The 18,380-nt window shown below is 56.1% G+C and overlaps 1 protein-coding gene across 3 annotated transcripts in view; it reads right to left on the reverse strand.

The window, feature by feature from the left end:
• CDH4 (cadherin 4) overlaps positions 1 to 17,386 on the reverse strand; it is a 467,814-nt gene extending 450,428 nt beyond the window's left edge. For all 3 annotated transcript variants that reach the window (XR_010384997.1, XM_031433527.2, XM_031433526.2), the window contains exons 1-2: positions 17,279 to 17,386; positions 14,975 to 15,086 (exon numbers count right to left, since the gene is read on the reverse strand). Coding sequence is in view for 2 of the 3 variants with exons in the window: in XM_031433527.2 (XP_031289387.2) it covers positions 14,975 to 15,086; positions 17,279 to 17,335 (169 nt within the window). In the remaining variant the exon portion in view is untranslated. The remainder of the gene's footprint in view (positions 1 to 14,974; positions 15,087 to 17,278) is intronic.
• Positions 17,387 to 18,380: the final 994 nt, after the last annotated feature.

An 18,380-nucleotide genomic window follows, 5' to 3' on the forward strand; every position in this document is an offset into this window, starting at 1 on the left:
TGTGGTTAACGGGCCAGCAACACCCACAGTTACGCTGATCTAGGAATCCAAAGATCCACCGTGTTTAGGAAGCTGGTCACCACCTCCTGGGGCCAAACGAACAACGTGAGGTCCTGATGACCGTGTGGCATCTTGCTGGCCCCCAGGGGCCCCGGGCCTTTGTAGAGGCGCCGTGGTAGGTGAACAGGCCCGTCTCTGTTGTCCAGGACCACAGTCCTGGGCTTCCAAGGACACGCCTACCATCAGAACATCTGGCTTGAGCACAGGGGCGGGGGGACCTTGGGCACAGCCCTGTCACTGTCCCAGTGGGGACAGGAAGATGGCAGAGGCATGGGACCACACTGACTTACCGCTCCAGGGTGGCCTCTAACCCTCTCTTCCTCCAACCCCCAGGCAGAACACCGAGCTGAGCACCGGGTCAGGAGCAACTCCCGTGGATCAAGGTACTTAGATATTAAGTCGAACCGAGTGCCTCTAATCTCAACACTGCAGGTCATTTAAAAGCAGAGGCATAAACACAACACGGGCACAGAAACCTCTGGAATATGAAGCATGTTTAGCTCGAAACCGCAGACTTGCGCTTCTGGCCCTACGTTTTAGCCTGAGAGTTCAAACAGAAACGAGACTTTAGTTTATGCTCGGGGAAAATAAAAGTAGATTAATAGGCTCCAAGTCAAGCTGCTCGAAGAGGTTTCCCTGTGCCAAGAGACAGGCACTGTGAGCCTCCCTGAACAGGTTATCATTTCAACATTGTAAAGCACTAGACCTATTTTTTTTAAATAGCAAAACTACAATTATCTCCGCATGTCCGGCATCGCTGCTCTGCAGTGCTCCCACCCAGCGAGCCACCTGTCAGCCACACGGCCGGGATGAGTGTGTCTGAGCCACGCCGGCCTTATCAAAATCCAGCCACATGAATCCCTTTCCTTACATCAGAAATCAAATAACTTCCCGGAGAGTGGCTGCGGTCCCACCGAGAGCGGCCCCACTGGGAGTCGGCGAGCAGAGATTAACGGCGCACGTGTCGGGAAATAAATTGATAAGCGTTCACCTCCGCTGCTACCGGCCGACACCCAGAACTCAGGACTCCTCCAGAAAAACCCAGGCGAGGGTCTGGAGCGGCGAAGGTGTCGCCGTCCACATTCACCACCCCGGAGAGACCAGGATACCAGGCTCCTCTGCTGTAAACCGCCCGCTCACCCACAGTGCCATTTCCAACAACATAAGTTTTAACCTGCACGGCATTTAAGCAAGAAGGAAATAATATTTCAAAACTGGTAAGAGAAAATACAGTAAGACAATGCCTCGGTCACTGCTGGACGGACGCCTTCCTGATAAAGTAACCACCTTTCAGCGTGAGCAAACAATGGGCCATAGACAGGCGGGGGCTGCAGCCTCCTTATCTGGGGAGCGTCCCTCTGCTCCCCTGGGGTTGGAGGAAGTGATTAATTAGTGCCTCCTTGAAGCTGCAACCTTAGAAAACCGCAGGGGGTGGGGAGGAGGGGCTTTTTATTTGCATGTCACAGAACAGCACCCTTCCTGAATCCTCCTTTTAGGACCCAACAATGGAGTGCGTCTCCTAGAACCCTGAGTGCCAGCGCAGGGGCTGCTGGGAGAAGGGAGGCCTGGCTTGGAAAGAATCCTCTTCTTGGTGCCCCACCATACGGGAGGCACAGCCGTGGACGTACGGCACGATTTTCAGTGAACGAGGGAAGCCACCAAGTGCAGGAGTGGCGTCCTGCTCCCAAGTGCCCTGTTCTGCTGGCCCTGCCCTCTGCCCTGCACTCCTCCCCACCTCCCCATCAGTCCTGGAGTCCAGACCTGCCCCCACCAAACCCCCAAACCAAACGTGGGCACATCGAGGGGAGACCTGCTACCTTTCCTTTTAACTTTTCAATTGGGAAGAGTCAAAACCAGGATTCTCATGACAGGACCGTCTCGTGAGCGGCTCCTTTTCAGGGGGAAAGGCACAGGCTCCAGGCTGACAGAGATAAAAGTCAAATTCCCATTGTAGGTTCACATGGCCCCGCCCGCCTTATGAGGATGACAGGTGAGAACCACGGTGCAACATCAGGCGAGCACGCGAGTTTTCAGGATTTAAACCCGGACACGTGACCCCCCAGGATGGAGCCTCCTGGGATAAGATGCTGGAGCCTGGGGCTCCACGCCAGCTGGAGGGGAATTCAGTCCTGCTCACAAAGAAATGAGAAAGGCAGCCGCCTGGCCCCTCCACTGAGCTGACTCAGCGAGGCCGGGCGTGAGGGCGTCTTCCATCACTTAGGAAGGAGCGCGGGTGCCGACAGGACCCCAAGGCACCGGGCCAGTGACACACCAGTGGTGTGATCCCGCAAGCCGGGTCCTGTAGGTCTCCTCTAACTGCACTGCATCCGCTCTGCCCGTGCAAAGGATGCTTTACCTCCATCCCAGGCAAAGCTCACAGCACGGAGCGAGGGTGGAGACACTAAGGCTAGAAGGTTCTCCCATCTCACCCCCACCCCACTCTGTTCCTGCGAAACTCCGGGAAGTTCCAGAATCTCTGTGCATTGGAATTCCAGTCTAAAGAATGGAGGCACCCCCATTCCAAGTCCAGGGGCTGCGGCAGAAGTCTGTCACTGTCGTCACACTTAAAACCAGGGATCTTGGAAATGTCTATGCTTCTAGTAGTCCGTGCAGATCCCCCAGTGCGGCCAGATCGCGGACCCACAAACACAGCACAGGTCTACCGAGGGGTACAGATCTTCCGCAATAAAGACGCATCCACAGTGTCTAGGACCCGGAATCCACAGCACTGACCAAGTGATTAACCCAGAAATACCCCAGAGAAACACTCCCACCCACTCAGAGACGCTCTCCTTTTGGTGAAGGTGCCCCTGCTCAACCAGAGGGAGAGGTGCTCAAAGCTCGGGCTGTGTCCCCCCAACCCCCTCGTTTCCAAGGACCTAAGACTTCAAAATGGATTTCAAAGGCCGCTGCAATGGTGGCAGCATGACATCTTATGTCTCATAAGCTATTTTGATTAGCCAGGATGGTAGAAAATTGGCGTTTACTAGCCGTTAACCTTTCAAGCATGTAACTCTTTTTTTCTCCCCCCTCACATGGAAGCGTATCTTACACATCTCCACGGATAACCGCTAAGCTGTCCAGCTCCTTTAAAAAAAAAGTCAGCGTGAAACCTCCCTGTTCTCAAAAAAACGTAAGTTCTATAATTTTATGGACTTTTGACCACAATTTTATCGCCTTCAGCCCTTTTCTGGAATTCTGTTTTTATCTTAAAATACAAGAACTAGATGAGACAAGTTGTACGCTCCCGTCTTTGTACCTGAGGGAAGGGGGGAAAGAATAAGACATCCTGAGAAAAAAGTGTCCGGCTCTCAGCAGTTAGGCGCCTGCGTGTGGCGACGCCTCCCTCTGATGCTGGGTCTCCAACAACGCGTCAGCTCATCGTGCCTTGGCATTAACGAGGACGTGGCAGAATCCTGTCACACCCAGCCCTACGGACAGATGACGGTACTGAGATGACATTCGTGTGCTGCCTCCTGCCCCCACGAGCCTACGGAGCTTTAAATACGCCACTCCATCATTTATTTACTCAATTTTGAAAACATGCCTTTTAACAAAAGGTCTCTGGCCACACATAAGAATGTAAAGGTCAGGAGGGAAAAAGTCCCCAAACAAAACCATAAAAATATCAAATTGAGCAGCCGTCTAATGGAAAAAATTACCACTTTAAAGGCCACCTCCTCACATCTCAGGGCCAAGACTCTGGAGGAGGAGAGCCTGGATCGTCTGTTAATAACAGCGGCGACTGCAGGGCAGGTGAGCAGCGGCCTGCTTTCCACAGGCCAGACCCTGCTTCCTGCGTGTCATATGCCCATCCTGCTGGACCCTCAAGACTGGCCTGAGCCGTGGGAACGGTCACCCCCTCCCGGGGAAGCGGCCAGACAGGTCACACTGGCCGTGGCACGTGCCTAGAGCCGCACGGCTGATGATGGGGGCACTGGGTCTGCACCCCTGAAGCTGATCAGACCTGCGCCTCGGGGTGTCCGTTCTCCTTGAGGGGGTTAGGGCCGAGGTGATGGACAGGACGGGGCGAGGGCGGACCTCAGGAGGCAGGCTGCCCCCTGAAATGAGTGACCCAATGCACCCCGCATTAGATCCCCTGCTTCGCAAAAGGGCTAATAATGTGTGCGTGATGCAGCTTACCCATTTGCAGCATCCATAACCCAGTGCCTGCCGAGGCCCTCTGTAAACACTGAGCTGAAGAAACAAGGGAGGAAGGAAAACGGGCATTTTTCCCTTCAACCCTCACTGAGTGCCAGCAGCCTGCACCTCAGGACAAAGCAACGACACAGCTCATCTGCACGCTCCACCCAGAGGCCCTTCCCCTCTGCTCGGGCTGTGCTCCTGGGGAGATGTGTCACCTGCAGCCCGAGGGTCTGGAGCAGCGCAGGGGGCCTGAGAATCCTGGCGTCCAGCTGCAGTGGTCCTTCTCTGGAGGGGCCAGCCTTTGGGTTGCCCGTCCCGACCCAGAGAGACAGACAGGATGGCCGCAGACACTCACTCCCAGGAAGACCGGGAGCCTCTGGGTACCCAGGGCTCTCCATCAGCGCAGACCCAGCGGGCAGGGTGGCTTGCAGGTCTGGTCCCAGGTACCCGTGAGGCTACCTGCAGTGCAGCCGCAGAGGGGGGCGGGGCGCTCACCTCTGCCTGCAGGAGAGCGAAGCGGCCGGGCAGCAAAAGCGCGAACGCTTGAAACACAGAAATGAGATGCGGGCACCAGAAATAATGCCTTTTTGCATTTGCAGAGCAAAGCAGTTCAGGGGAGAGAAGAGGCTTGTTCTATAAATGCTCTCCTGCCGTAGAGCACCCCGCTCCTGCCCGCCTGCCTCCACATCTCAGCGGCAGAGGGAGCGAGCCTCCCTCCTCTGCAGCAGCAGCCCTGAAACCATCCATTCCCAATGCAAACCTTTACATCAACAAAATATTTACAATGCACTCCGCGATATTATCTGAGCCATAATCTCGTTAAGATTCTATTTGACAGGGAAAGATAATGGGAGAACAAATGTTCCACGCACATTTTAAACACAACGAAAGTGTTCTGTGTCACGCTTTATAATACGAGATCCTACACTTCTATGTGGAAGCGCCCCATTTACTGCTCCAGGGAGAGGGCAACGCACAGCGTCATTCCAGCCGCCCCCTGAGCGATGCCAAGAACCCGTCACCCCCCGGACACCCCCTTGTGGACAGCATGCTTTCTCGTGAGGGACTCTGGCCACTGGGGTTCTGAAGCCAGAACTCCTCTGGACCTGGAGCCCTCGTGCTTTAATGAACATCGGCTTCCCTCGGGGAGGATTGAACAGGCAGAGTCCTGGGCCACAGCCCCATGGCTTCTGATTCAGTGGGTACTTGAGTGTCCTGGGGCTGCTGTGACAAATGACCACAAACTTAGTGGCTTAAAATAACAAAAATTTACTTTCTGGAAGCTCTGGAGCCAGAAGTCTGAAATCCAGGTGTCGGCAGGGCTGCGCACCCTCCAGAGGCTCCAGGAGAGGGTCCTGTCAGCCTCTTCCAGCTCCTGGGGGCCCCAGGCGTCCGTGGGTTGTGGCCTCATCACTCCAGGCTCAGCCTCCATGGTCACGTGGCTGCTCCCCTGTGGCTGAGTCTCCTCTTCTGCCTCATGTAAGGACACCCATTATTAGATATAGGGCTCACTGGATAAGCCAGGATAGTCTCATCTCGAGATCCTTAACTCTGTGAAACCCACAAAGACCCTTTCTCCAAAATTGGTCACAGGCACAGGTTCTGGGCTGACGTATCTTTTGGGGCCACCGTCCAAGCCACTGCAGTGGGTGTGGGAGGGTTTAGCCGTGTCCCTGGGGCCGGCAGTTCCTGGACCACACTTGGTCATCCTGCCCCTTTGCTCTGCAGACAAGGAAACTGAGGCCCAGAGAAGCCCCTCCACTCATGAGTGCTCCCTGCCCCAGCCAGGAGCCCCCCGCCCCGTCCTGCATCTCAGCCTATGCTTCTCCCCCACCACCCCTTGGAAGGAGAAGGCTGGATGGCACACTCAGCACCCCTGTCCACTGAGGTTTTCCAGGCAGATCAACACTGATAGTGTTCAAATTCACATTTGGGCTGCAAAAGCCAGTGCAAGATGAAAATCCAACACCTCTCCAAGTCAGACGCACAAACACGGGTGCACCGCAAGCTCCTGAATGGGGGTCCGGGAGGCGCGCAGCATCTACCTCTGACCCAAAGATAAGGAGAGTGGGGGCCCCCTTCCTGGACATACATGGGGTCCTCCCACCAACTGGGACTTAATTAAACTGTATTGCAAATGGAAAACGCACCTGTGCCAGGCGGCGAACGCCCCTCTCAGCACCTGCGGCTTCTCGGAGCCGCTCCAGGGCAGGTAAACTGCTGCGCAGGACCGTCCTCCTGCTGGCGCGGCGGGGGGCAGCACTCTCCCACCCCGGGATATTTACCTGTCACTGGCGGCTTACCTTAATCCTTCCTAAATCCCCACAGCTGTCGACAAGAAATGCGGTGAAGCCAAATAAGGCGCAGTTAAAGCGGCGCCATCGGTAGCTGATTCCGGCCACGCAGCCACCGTTCCCCCTTCAGTCTCCAAAGGGGCAAAGCCCCGTCTCAGGACCCAGGAAGAAGCTGCCAACCAGAGTCCTAACTGCAGACAGAGGAGCTCCTGGAATGAGGCAAATGGGATGGGAGCCCCGCTAAGGGTGGCAAGTAGGCCTTCCTGACCTGTGACTCACATCTGGGCCGCCGTTCCCTCCACTGTGAAGTGGGGGGGGGGGGCACCTGAACTGCTGAGGGTCCACGGGAGCCGAGTGAAGAACAGGACACGGTGCCCGAGACGCAGCAGGCCCTCAGCACGTGGCAGCCAGGAACGGCCGTGCACGCTGCTGAGCACTGTCCGCCACCCTGAGGGCCTGTTGGAGGTCCCCTTCATGGCCAAGGGCCTCCACAGATGTGCTCAAGCTCAGGACGTGAGGAGGGAGGTGAGCCTGGACTATCCAGGGGCCCAGTGTCGGCACAGGTCCTTATGAGCAGAAGGGACAGTCAGGGAAGGTGATGTGACTGTGGAGCACGGCACGGGAAGGGGAGGCAAGTGCTGGCGTGAATACAGAGGAAGGGGCCACGAGCCAAGGAAAGCAGTGAGGCCTCCAGAAGCTGCAAAGGCAGGAGACGGAGCCTCCGGGAGGAACCAGCCTGCCCACACCTGGACTGTAGCCCAGGGGGACCCGCATTGGATCCTGACGTCCAGAACAGCGAGCTAGTAAGTTTGTGTCATTTAAGCCGCTGCATTTATGAGTCGCTTGTGCCACACTAAGGGACGAATGCCATCCTTAATCTAAGCCAACCCCTCCTTGGAAAAGGCAGCGTGCCAGGTGGACGTCCTATGGACAGACCTCCACACAACCGGGTGACGGTGGTGTGGCCTCTAAGTGCCCTGAGCGCACGTTAAGTGTGAGCCCATTCGCGTATGCCAGGTCCTCAGAAAACTCCAGCGTGCCCAGATGGAGGCTGCAAGGGAAATGGCCTTTGGTAGCACACGCTGGGCAGAGCTAATTAAGTGCGGTTTTGTTCTGTTTTGTTCTCTTTCCTTTAAGAAAGAGGTGGGGGTTGGGGGAGGCAACCTGAGTCAGTACCGGAGGCCACCAGGAGAGGTCAGCCTAGAGCCCGGGCAAAAAGTCCCCAAAATTTTGAGTCTAAACATAAAGTGAATGCTTTTACTGGCCCGTCTTACAACATACCACAGTCCCCTCAGAAGAGTCAAAGAAAAAGCAAGTACTCTGAGGTTTTACAAGAGCACCCTGGGGAGGACTTTGCCACTCTTCGCAGAAAGGAACTCACTCAGGGTTGTGCAGAGTGGGATTCACTCAGGAGTAAGAACTGTTCCTTCAGAAAGTCAGAATGAGAGGGACGTTCTTTGAAAAGACGAGCGCTGGCTTCCACACCCACTCTCCGTTTGTGATCGGTACTTAGCCATGCTCCAAAGGAAAGGGGAGAGAGAGAGAGAGAGAGAGAGAGAGAAAGGAAGAGAGAAAGGAAGAAAGGAAGAAAGGAAAGAAGCACCTAAAACTCTAGGCTCAGAGGACCCTGCAAACATGGGGACCCCAGACCCAGGCAGAAGGACCCCTGCAGATGGACATCCCCCAGGAAGACGGTGCCGGGAAGCCCGCCTGGGCAGGTGGGCGGCCTCCTTCAGACCAGTGTCATCAGCTTTTTCAGGCTCCTTCATCATGAGCCTCATTGACGTCCCCTAGGCTCTGTGCCCCAGTGGGAGTGGCCTACATGCCTCAACCCAGCTCCCCTCCGAGGTGTCCCAGGTTCCCAGGACGGCTGGACTCCTCACGCCTCTTCCTTTGCCGTGTCCCCCAACCCGGGCAGAGTCTGAAAGTCGTGTGAGAGTGCCGCTCGGGGACTGTTTGTTTGCTACATGCCTAGAGCTGAAGGCTCCTGCTGGCATCACTCCTATTGGCATTGTTCTAATCCCAGGTTCAGTTTTGCAAACCCAAGGTGTCCACCAGATCTGGACCCACTTCAAATGGGCCCTCATAGGCCGGCGACTGCCGTCGAGCCCTCCTGGATACGCTGGGCCTCTGTTCAGGGCAAACGTCCGAGGTGAGAAACTGCACGTGTGAGTGCCTGAGGACTGCCGAGTTTATGGTGCTGCCCCGGACACCTGGGTGTCCTTCTGTCTGCACACAACTCGAGCGCTCTAGAAACCAACTCTGTTCATGTGACCAGGAGCCGTCAGTGAGCTGACTGCCTGGGTCTGGACAAAGAGGGGAAACAGAGTGAACTGCGTGCATTGAGGCCAATCCCTCAACCTCCAAAACCACATCGGTTTCTGATCCACAGAACGGCAACAATGTTACCTCCCCAGACAGGCTTCAGTTAGGATTACATGAGGTGTGTACAGGGCCTGATTACGCGAGGCGTGCGCAGGGCCTGCTGGCAGAGTCTGGCCAGAACTCAGTGTTACAATTACACAAAGTCGCACACTCCCTCATCTTAAGACTCCATTAAAATACATATTTCTGAAATGCAAAAATCTTAATCTTTAAGCTGCAGCACGGATGAGCCCGTCACCCACACGTCTAACTGTTGTGTGCATCTTCTGCAATGAGGATTTCTAGTCACTGCCGGCGGTTAGAGGGGCCGGAGGTTAGAGAGGCCAGTGATCCATCGCCCTCGGGCCCCAGTGTGGACGGCCAGGCATGAGCACCTCCCTCTCGGCTGCGGGGAGGTGGGGTGGGTGAGTGCCGCAGTGGAAACAGAGGCTCAGGCCCGCAGCAGGCAGCGGTGGCCGAGCGCCAGGGGCCGCAGTCCCGGCCTCCTTTTGGTTTTTAACACGGCTATCAGGGCCCTCCATCTGCACAAGCTTGGCCTGTGGGCAGCGCATAAAGCAGGCTTTTCGTGCTCTGTCACCGGGAGTCTTGCCTCTTATCTGATAGAAGCCACTTTCTAAGTGTATAAACTTCCCTTTCTAAACCTCTTGACTCTGGGACCAGGCAAAATTACAGCAGGGAAAGGATGCTGGGGAGCCCCAGACAACACTGGCCCCTGAAAAGGCAGGACCACCCCCAAAGACAGTTAGAGGGGCACCGCGTCTCCAACACATCTCCACCATGGGCTCTGGACGCTCCTCAGGGGACCCTGAGACACCCCCGAGAGAAGGCAGTGGAGGTCTGGGTGCTCAAAGCAAGCTTCCTCAGGCTTCAAGAGAAGGTACGTCCTGGCTTAGAGCTGGTCAAAGCCCCCTGCTGGGGCCTGAGTTCTGCACCTCCACTTCTTTGTTGAAACCTGCATTCCCAGTGCATAATCCCCTGGCTCCTGGAAGGGGGAGCTAAGACAGCCAGCAGAGAGCTCACACTGGCGATGGGTGGATTGAATAGACAGCATGAACTTAATATTTTTAATGATTCAGCCATATCCTGGCCAAAGAGAGTCTGTGGTGGTGACTATTCATTCCCTCTGCTCAACAAATATTACCCAGTGCCCAGACGTGGTCTCTGCAATCCAGCGGGCTGGACATGGATACTGATTTACAAAGGATGGATACATGGATACTACGTGGATACAAGTTTACTAAAGCAAGAGTAAGGCCAAGGCCCAGGGAACAAAGGATGGGCAGAGGCTCAGGACAGAGTATAAAACATGCTCTGAGCTTTCAGAGGGATGGACAGGTATCTGCTAGCGTGCACAGCTCTTGCTTTCCCTAAGGCAGGGATTGCATTTGGCTACATGCCACAAGGAACTCAACTGCAGTATTTTAACCTTATTTTTCTCACCTCTTAGGGGACAATGAATCCAGAGGTCTGCAGCTGTTCAAGAATTCCTGGAATCCAGTTCCTGCTCCACCATCCTCATGGTCACAAGATGGCTGCTCAGCCCCAGACATCACACCCACATTCCAGGCAGGAGGAAAAGGTAAGGGCAAAAGGCAGAAGGCATGGCCAGCTGAGTCTGCTCCTCTTTATCAATGAAAACAAAGCTTTCCTAGAAGTCTCATCTAATAGATGAGACTAGTTAGATCCCGCTGACCAGAAAGGGGCCATATTGCCATGTTGGTGTAAGAGTCTACTATAGGTGGGAGTATCTTAAACAGGCCTCAGTATGAGCCAAGTGGATCGGGACAGAAGAGGTTTCGTTAGTAAGGAAGAGGGAGAGAGTGGATATTGGACAAGTAACTTGCAGTGTCCAGCAGTTTTGGTTTGTCATTACTGCCATTTATTTGAACATTCACAGCAGTTCCAGCTCCTCTGCGAGTTGACCGAGGGGGCTCAGAAACATCCCAGTGTCAGCGTTTTCTGGCTCATTCATGACTTCAGTTGACAATACTGGTTGCACTCCCACCGCCCCACGAGGCAGGTATGGCACTGGGTGTTGGGTGAGCAGTCAGACTTGGTTGGCATCTGAACCATGCAACCAGCAATGCCTCCCATCCTGGCAAGAGTTTTCTATCTTCACAGAGGGTAAAGGGGCTATTTGCAACATACTTGTAAAGACAAGATCATGACTTCTGGCCACACTCATTACTTTGTGGCAAATTCTTAGATGCTGATTCCAGACACCTGTGTGCATTGGGTGTCTCCTCAATCATTCCCCTCTGTGTGCCTTGGTGGCAGATGAGCCATTCACTCAACAATGCATTGCCTGTTACTCTGCTTCAGCTGGGCTGCTGGAAGCTGAGGAAACCCTACGAGGCAAACACCAGTGCTTGCCTCCTTGGGACTCACTCCTCCCTTCTTCCTTCCTAAAACAGACTCTCAATTCTGTTCCAAGTAGCAATTTTCTCATCTACTGGGTGATGGATCATAATAGGCCTAAGTCAGACATGACTATGCAATTCTCTGCTTCCCAGGCTCACCCCCTCCCCCTACCTCTTTCCACTGGGAGTGGTATTTGACTCAGTTCTCCCCATGAGAACTTCTGCAAGGATTCTGAGTAAGCATTTGCATTCCTGATACAAGGAAGAGATGCAGAGGGTGCTACCACTCCCTTCTTTTTCTTGCTTGCTACGAACTCGAATGCAATGCCTGGAGCCACAGCAGCCAGTCTGCAATGATGAGGCAATAAACTGACAAACTAAAGATGGTAGAATGATAAGAATGAACTTTAGGCATGAAATGGTGCCGCTTGTCTCCTGCTGCAGCCCTCAACCACCTATCTCTTCACTGTTATGTGAGGCAAATTAAGCCCCCATTCATTTAAGAGCCTGTTAATTGGGTTTCGTCCTACTGGCCAAGAACATTCTAAATGTTAAACCGAGTGACAGGGCTGCTGGCCTCATGAATCTTGCAGTTTAAGTAAGAGAGATGACTGACCAGATAATATAAATTCTCCAGTGAGGAATCAGAGTGTGGTTAAGGGCAAAAAACGGTCCTAAACTCACCGCGAGAGGGAAGGCTTTTCTGAGGCAGTCTTTTTAAATGAAGTCATCAGAAACAAAGCTCCTCTTTCTGCAGTGTCCGAATTCATGGGGCCATGTCCAGACCCCACATCCTCCTGCCCCAGCAGACCTTTCTGCTCACTCGTCACCCTCTGCTCCAGGAGCGAGGGCAGGTAAGAGCTCCCACCAGGACACCCCTCACTTTCCCATCCTTGTGGGGTTTTGCCTCCAAGCTGGTCTGGGTTTTGGCAGAGCTGTGCCCGCCAGGAGAGAACAGGTCAGTGCAACAGCATGAGAGGCAGCCTTGGGCCGGGCTGACTGTTAATTATTTACAAAGCAGAGAAAAAGACACCGCTCAGCCACTACCCCACGCTAAACTATGGTGTAGAGAACGCTCCGTTTTAGCCTAAGGAAAACGGCTTAACCATCCTATTTTAGACATTACCATGCACCAGTGATCATGGCCATCGGTGATTTATCCTGAAAACAAAACTACAGCATGAGAGTATATGCAATTACGTTCGAGTGCTCGCCAGAAAGTGCGCGGACAGGAAACACAACACGCAGGGTGTCCTCGGAACGACGCACCAGCTGCACAAACGCCCTGCGCTGCGGCCCGCAGTGGCTCCACCATTCAGAAGGTTCGCCACAGTATTTGCTACCCTATCGAGGGAGACTATTTTAAGCCTAATTAGCGTGAAATTTCTAGAATGCACACGCTTTTCATTTAGACATAAAACAAAATGCCACGACATTTCTTCCATCCATTTATCATAAACAAGTTAATTACGGTGTAACAAGTCTCTCCTTCTGGAATCTGGATGTTTGGGGCTGCCCGTGAACTGACTCAGGCAGAGAAGGAGCCACAAGGCAGTCGTTAGTAGCTTACGGCACACTTGGAATAAAACGGGGACTCTGTGAAGCTCTGCTTGTCAAATTAAGGTTCAGCTCTCTCCGTTGGAATAACTCAATTATATGAGTAGTCATTCACTATCTAAGCTGATTTCTACCAGAATAACAGAAGTATTCTGCCACTCATTTCTTTTTGACACACCCATCTTGACTGTGGTCTTGTGCTTCGCAAAGTTTTCTGCACAAATAGATTTTTATCTGCCCTGGTTCGAGTGTATGTCAGTGTTGGCTTTTGCCTCCAGATGTGTAAAATTGTTTCTAAGATAAAAAAACAGCTCCATCCCTGAGAAGAGTGAGGGGGTGGCACACACGGGGGAGGGAGATATTCTGCGATCTTCCCCTTCACCAGGGATCGGCTGGGCTTCATCTCGGGCGTAAGTTAAGTGCTTAGAATATGAGTCTCGCGTCCACAAAGCCCAGGAGCTGGTTCAAGTTCTCCCACGATGACGGACGTTTTGTCCTCCACCAGGTGAAAACCACGTGGGTATGTGGGGCAGGTCAGCATCCAGCCAGAGATCAATGCTCCCCCCACCCAGCACGGGCCAAGAGCAGAGGGCGGTTCAGCCCGGACCCCCACGGCCCACCAGGAGAGGGGGAGACGCTAGTCAGAAGCCTCACACTTGACTGTGAAAAGCATGAGCAGCTGTCATTCTCTTCCGTAGTAGGTGGCACTTGCCGTTATGAAAACAGAGGCACTTTTTCTTCAATTTCTGACTAAGCCTGGTCCTCCAAGATCTTATCAGGTTCTGCTGCAGAGGGAGGTGGCAAGGATGCCAGCCTCTGGATGCGCAAACGGCAGTACAACGCCCTGAGCCTGCGAGAATCTTCCAGGCCTTCTCCTGGGCACACAGGGGCTCTCATAAACCTGCAGATCCTGAAAGACGGTCTACGCTTTCTAACTCTAAAATGACACACACCGTGCAGTGAACAGAGCATCTCTTGAAAGCTCTTCCCATATCCACCCACTCATAAAGCAAAGCCATCCTGCCTCTGGGCCAGCTGCCAAGAGGTTATTTTTTGTTTTTGTTTTTGTTTTGTTTTGATAATCAATGAAAGAGTCAATAGTAGCAAACCTCTATTTTGACAGTCAACTCAGGGGACAACAAATAAGTAGGAAAAGTTGGACTTGGTGCGAAATAAGACCCTGATTTGTATAATTAGTCACACACAGTAAGTCAACAAGCTGTCTCCAGGAGAGGGTCTGAAAGACCCCCCCCCACTCTGTGTGAGTGTGCCCCCACCCCCATGAAGGATCTGTTGTCAGAGCTTAAGGGAAAACTATTTCCTAAAGCAGAAGACGGGGGGAAAGCCAGTGGCCTGAGGACAGTTTGGTCGTGAGACCGAGATGTGGCTTTGATGCTTTGTGAAAGTTTGTTCCCTCCATCGCTTTGAAATTGGTTAAACGCAGTGGCTTCTGGGAAACTGGTGCGGGGATGGAAGGCACGTGGCCCAGGTGGTCGAGCTATTTGAGGTGCCACTTTGAAATCTCAAGGAAGAATGAGGTGATACATTTCCCCTCCCGTGCAAAACCAAAGTGTAATGAGTTTGTCTTGAAAGGGAGACCGATCGACTTGCAGAGTGGTCTCTTGTCCTTTGGGCTTTGAAGCTGTCAGTGACTTCCCCGTCACAGGCGTGGGTATCACCCGGCAGCTACGGCAGAGCTAATGGGTAGTTCCCTCTGCATGTGTGTTTCCGTGTTGTCAGTGGGACGGGGATGAAAACGAATGCCACATTTGTGAACAGAACGTCTGTGGGCTTATTTACCGCATTCCCAACAACATCGTCTGCTTTATCATCCATTTCAAAGCAGGCATAATTTAAGAATCCAGAATTTCATACACAAAAATACTTGGTAAGAAAGTGTCTCTCTGCACACTATTTGGGTGACGCTGCATCCGAATTCCAATTTGTTGCCCAGGAAATGATTCACCTCACTCAGAAAATGACAAGGACTCTGAATCATTCACCTGGGATGCAAAAGGCCATGAGGCCAACCAGTCTCTACTTCCCTTGACCCCTGGACCATCATTTTACAAAGAGCCTGGCTCAGAGCCAGCCCAGCCTCTTTTTCCATGGGTGGCCATGCTTCCCTAATCCAAAGCACGGAATGCCATTTCATCTCCACGTCTGCCTTACCTTTGAGGACCTTCTCTCCTTCCAGAATATTCTGGGAGATTAACGCCGTGTAATCTTCTTCAGAGAATCCCGCCTTGCAGGTCTCCCTGGCTGTAAGATCCCCATTGTGGGCCTGAGAACGGAATGAAAAGAAGTTAGGACAAAGAAAAGTTCACAGAAATTTCATCCAGCCAAAATTAAGCAGGGCCTGCTGCTTGCAAGGTCTCAGGCTATGACAAACTTCCATCAGCCACAGCCCCACCCAGATGTAACCCAGGGTCTGCCCCCATGGTTTCCATGTCCTCCTGAAGGGGGGGGGTACTGCAGGGGGGACAGGCCAGCTGACGGCAAGGCTGAGGGCCCTGACACATGGCGGAAAGGAAGGTCTGAGGACTGTCCAGGAGGAGGCAGGAGGGCCAGGGCTTAGCCAGTGGAGACGAGGAGGAGGGGAGGCCAAGGCAGCAGGCTCCTGCGAGGGGCCATTTCACCTCCTGCCCCAGTGCCCAGGCTCTGGGTGGGGTGGACGGGGAGGCTGCTCCTCCCTGTGGTGGGCAGGGAGGAAGAAGAGGGGCAGAGCAAGAAGTCAGGTTCTCGGAGACTCAGCTCCGAGCTTTGCTCTGAGGGAGGCTGCAGGAAGGCAGGGGAGGTTTCCACCCTCCAGTCCTCTTCCCCCACTTCTTGGAGCCCCCATCTCCAGCCTAACCAGGCCAGAGAGCTCCCCTAACTGACTGGGAAAGGTGGGTGTCCTCCTGTCCTGTCCTCCGCAGCACGCTGGGCTTTCCTGCCCAGTGGGAGGTCTAGAGCTCTGGGCACCAGGAGGGCAGGGAAGGGGGGAGGTGGGCCAAGGGCCCCCTCCCAGGCTGCAGGTCCACCGTGCAGGGATGGGGAGTGGAGGGAGAGACTGCATGTGCAACAAGGAAGCCAGCCGCAAGACAGGAGAGGGAGCAAGACGGCTCAGCGTCCAGGCGATCACAGGGAGAAGGGGCGCAGCCCGCACCCTGCAGTCGCGCCTTCGCGGGGCTGCCGAGCGGAACGCGCTTCCACGCCGCCGCCCGCCTCCTCCAGCTCAGCGCGCCGCCGCCCGCCTGCCTTCGTCTCCGGCTCGGGAGGCCGCCCCAGCCTGGAGCTCCCGGCACCCTGAGGCCGGCCCAGACGTGGCTCCCCCACCAAAAAACACCGCGGGGAGGAAGAGCAGGGCGCGGGGTCACTCCTAGGATAAAGCTCCAAACTGCGGTTCCGTGCCCCGGGAGCGAAGCTCCAAATAGGACAGAAGCCCGGGGGAAGCTAACTCGCCAAGGAAAGTTTCCACCCGCCCCGGGCGTGGGTCGAGCGCACCGGAGCGCCCCGCGTCCTCAGAGCGGGCCTCTGGCCGCGGCACTTGTTTATTTCCGAGGTTACAACAGCGCGGCCCGGGAAGAGCAGCGAGGCCGATCGGCCACGAGAGGGGGTTCCTGCAACTCTCGCCGCCCCTCCGCCTTCCCCTAGGGGCGCCCCCGGGCGCAGCCCTCACGCTGCCCCTCGGCCCTGCACCCAGCAGGCTCAGAGCAGGGCAGGGGACCAAGCTCTCGGGGCTCCGCAGGAAGAATGCGGGCGCCCGGATCGCGCTCTCGGCTGCATCTCACCCTGCGCCTGCCTGGCGCCTGGCTCCCCGGCCCCGCTCCGCGCGGCGAGGGCCCCGCTGGACACCGGCTGCAGCCAGCGCCTCGGGGAGTAGGCGGCGAGGGTGCCCCGCGGTCCATATTCACTGCCCACCCGCAGCGGCGTCCCAGCCAGCACACAGAGGACACGGATGGAGGCGGCGCCTGAGTGCTTCAGGAGCACTCAGCCCCTAGCAGGGGAGGCCAGACAGGTTGTCCCCAGCACCCTGATGTCCGGTCCGCTGCCGCCAGCTCCCCTCGTTTGCAGCCCCAGCCCGGGCTGGGCTCGCCAACTCCGGAGGAGCGCGGCGAGCGGGCGATGGAGGGCGCGCCGGCTCCGCTAGCGGGCAGCCTGTCCTGGCGCGGGCGAGCGAGCTCTGGGCAGCGGCCGCGGACCTAGGGCGGCTGAGGGATGCTCAGAGAGTCCCGCTTCGGGCAGATCTCCCTACATCCTCCACCCACACTCCCACCTCTCTCCGCACCGCCGCTCCCCGCTAAGCCGGCGGCTCTGCGCTTCTGCCGACCGCAGGCGGCTTCGCGGAGCGCGGGAGCCGGCTGGATGCTGCGGTGCGCGCGGCGGGGGCAGCCCCGGAGAGCCCCGCCGGGCGAATGCGCGCCCTGCCAGCTCCGGGGGCGGCCCCGCGCTTCCCGGGCTTCCGAAAGGCCGGGGCGGGTGGCTGCAACTTACCCGGAGCGCGCTGGAGAGCGAGAGCAGGACGAGGAGCACGCCGGAGCCCCGGGTCATTTTCCCCGCCGCGCCGCGCCCCGGCGCCTGCCCGGTGCCCGGCGCCCGGAGCCCGCTCCCCGCCGCAGCCGCCCCGATCGCGCCGCTCCGATCGCCGCCGCCGCTCGAGCGGGCCCCGCGCCTCCAGCCAGGCTGCGATGCCGCGACCGCCGCCGGGCTCCGGGAGCGAGGCCAAGTCGGGCCGGCGGCGCGCTCCCTCGGGCCGGTGCGTCCGCCGGCCTCACAGCCGCCCGCGCCTCTGTTCCTCGCGCTCGGAACTGCAGGTGAAGCGGCGCGGCGGCCCCGCCGAAGCCCCGCCCCGCAGCCCGGCCTGACGCGGGCCTTAAAGGCGCCGCGTCCCCCGCGCCGCACCCGAGCCCCTCGCGCCCGCGCCCCTCCGCCTCGCTCCACCGCACCACCCGGCCGGGACAGGGCATCTGGCACCCATGTTCTACAGGGGAGAAGTGGAAGGGTGGGGGTCGTGAAGACTGAACAAGGCGCAGGGGTCCCAGCTCCCAAACCCTGGGTACCCCTTCTGGGTAGGAAGCCCCTGCTGCCTAGGTCCAACTTCCTGCCTCGGCCCACAGTGGGGGTGGGCACACCCATCTGTCCTGTATGTTTCAAGGGTCTTCCCACTGACCACCTGACCCAGGCCCACCTCCTGGTCTTGCACTGCTTTGGGCCTGTCAGGAGTTACCCTTCAGAGACTAGCCAACCGGGAAGAACAGAGGGGACCAGGGCTGCAATTCGTCAGCAGGCGGCATAGACCCACAGGGCACAGGAAGATCCAGGTCTGGGCCCAGGGCTGTGATACGCCCTTAAGGACCGGGAAGGGGCTAATGCTGATTTGTGCATCAAAATACAGTGTTAGGCCTGAGAAGCCAAGAAGGAAATTAGAGGCCTCGGGAAGGGAAAGGCAGAGATGCCCACCGTGAAGAGCTGTCAGGAAGGTCGCCCGCAGGCCGGAGGCTCCATGTCCCCGCTTGGGCGATTTCTGAACTGGGGGGACACTTCTCTAAGGGATCATCAAGTGAGAAGTATGTACAGCTTGGAAAGGGAGTAGCTG

Source organism: Camelus dromedarius, chromosome 18, assembly GCF_036321535.1.
Source record: "Camelus dromedarius isolate mCamDro1 chromosome 18, mCamDro1.pat, whole genome shotgun sequence".
Taxonomy (NCBI): domain Eukaryota; kingdom Metazoa; phylum Chordata; class Mammalia; order Artiodactyla; family Camelidae; genus Camelus; species Camelus dromedarius.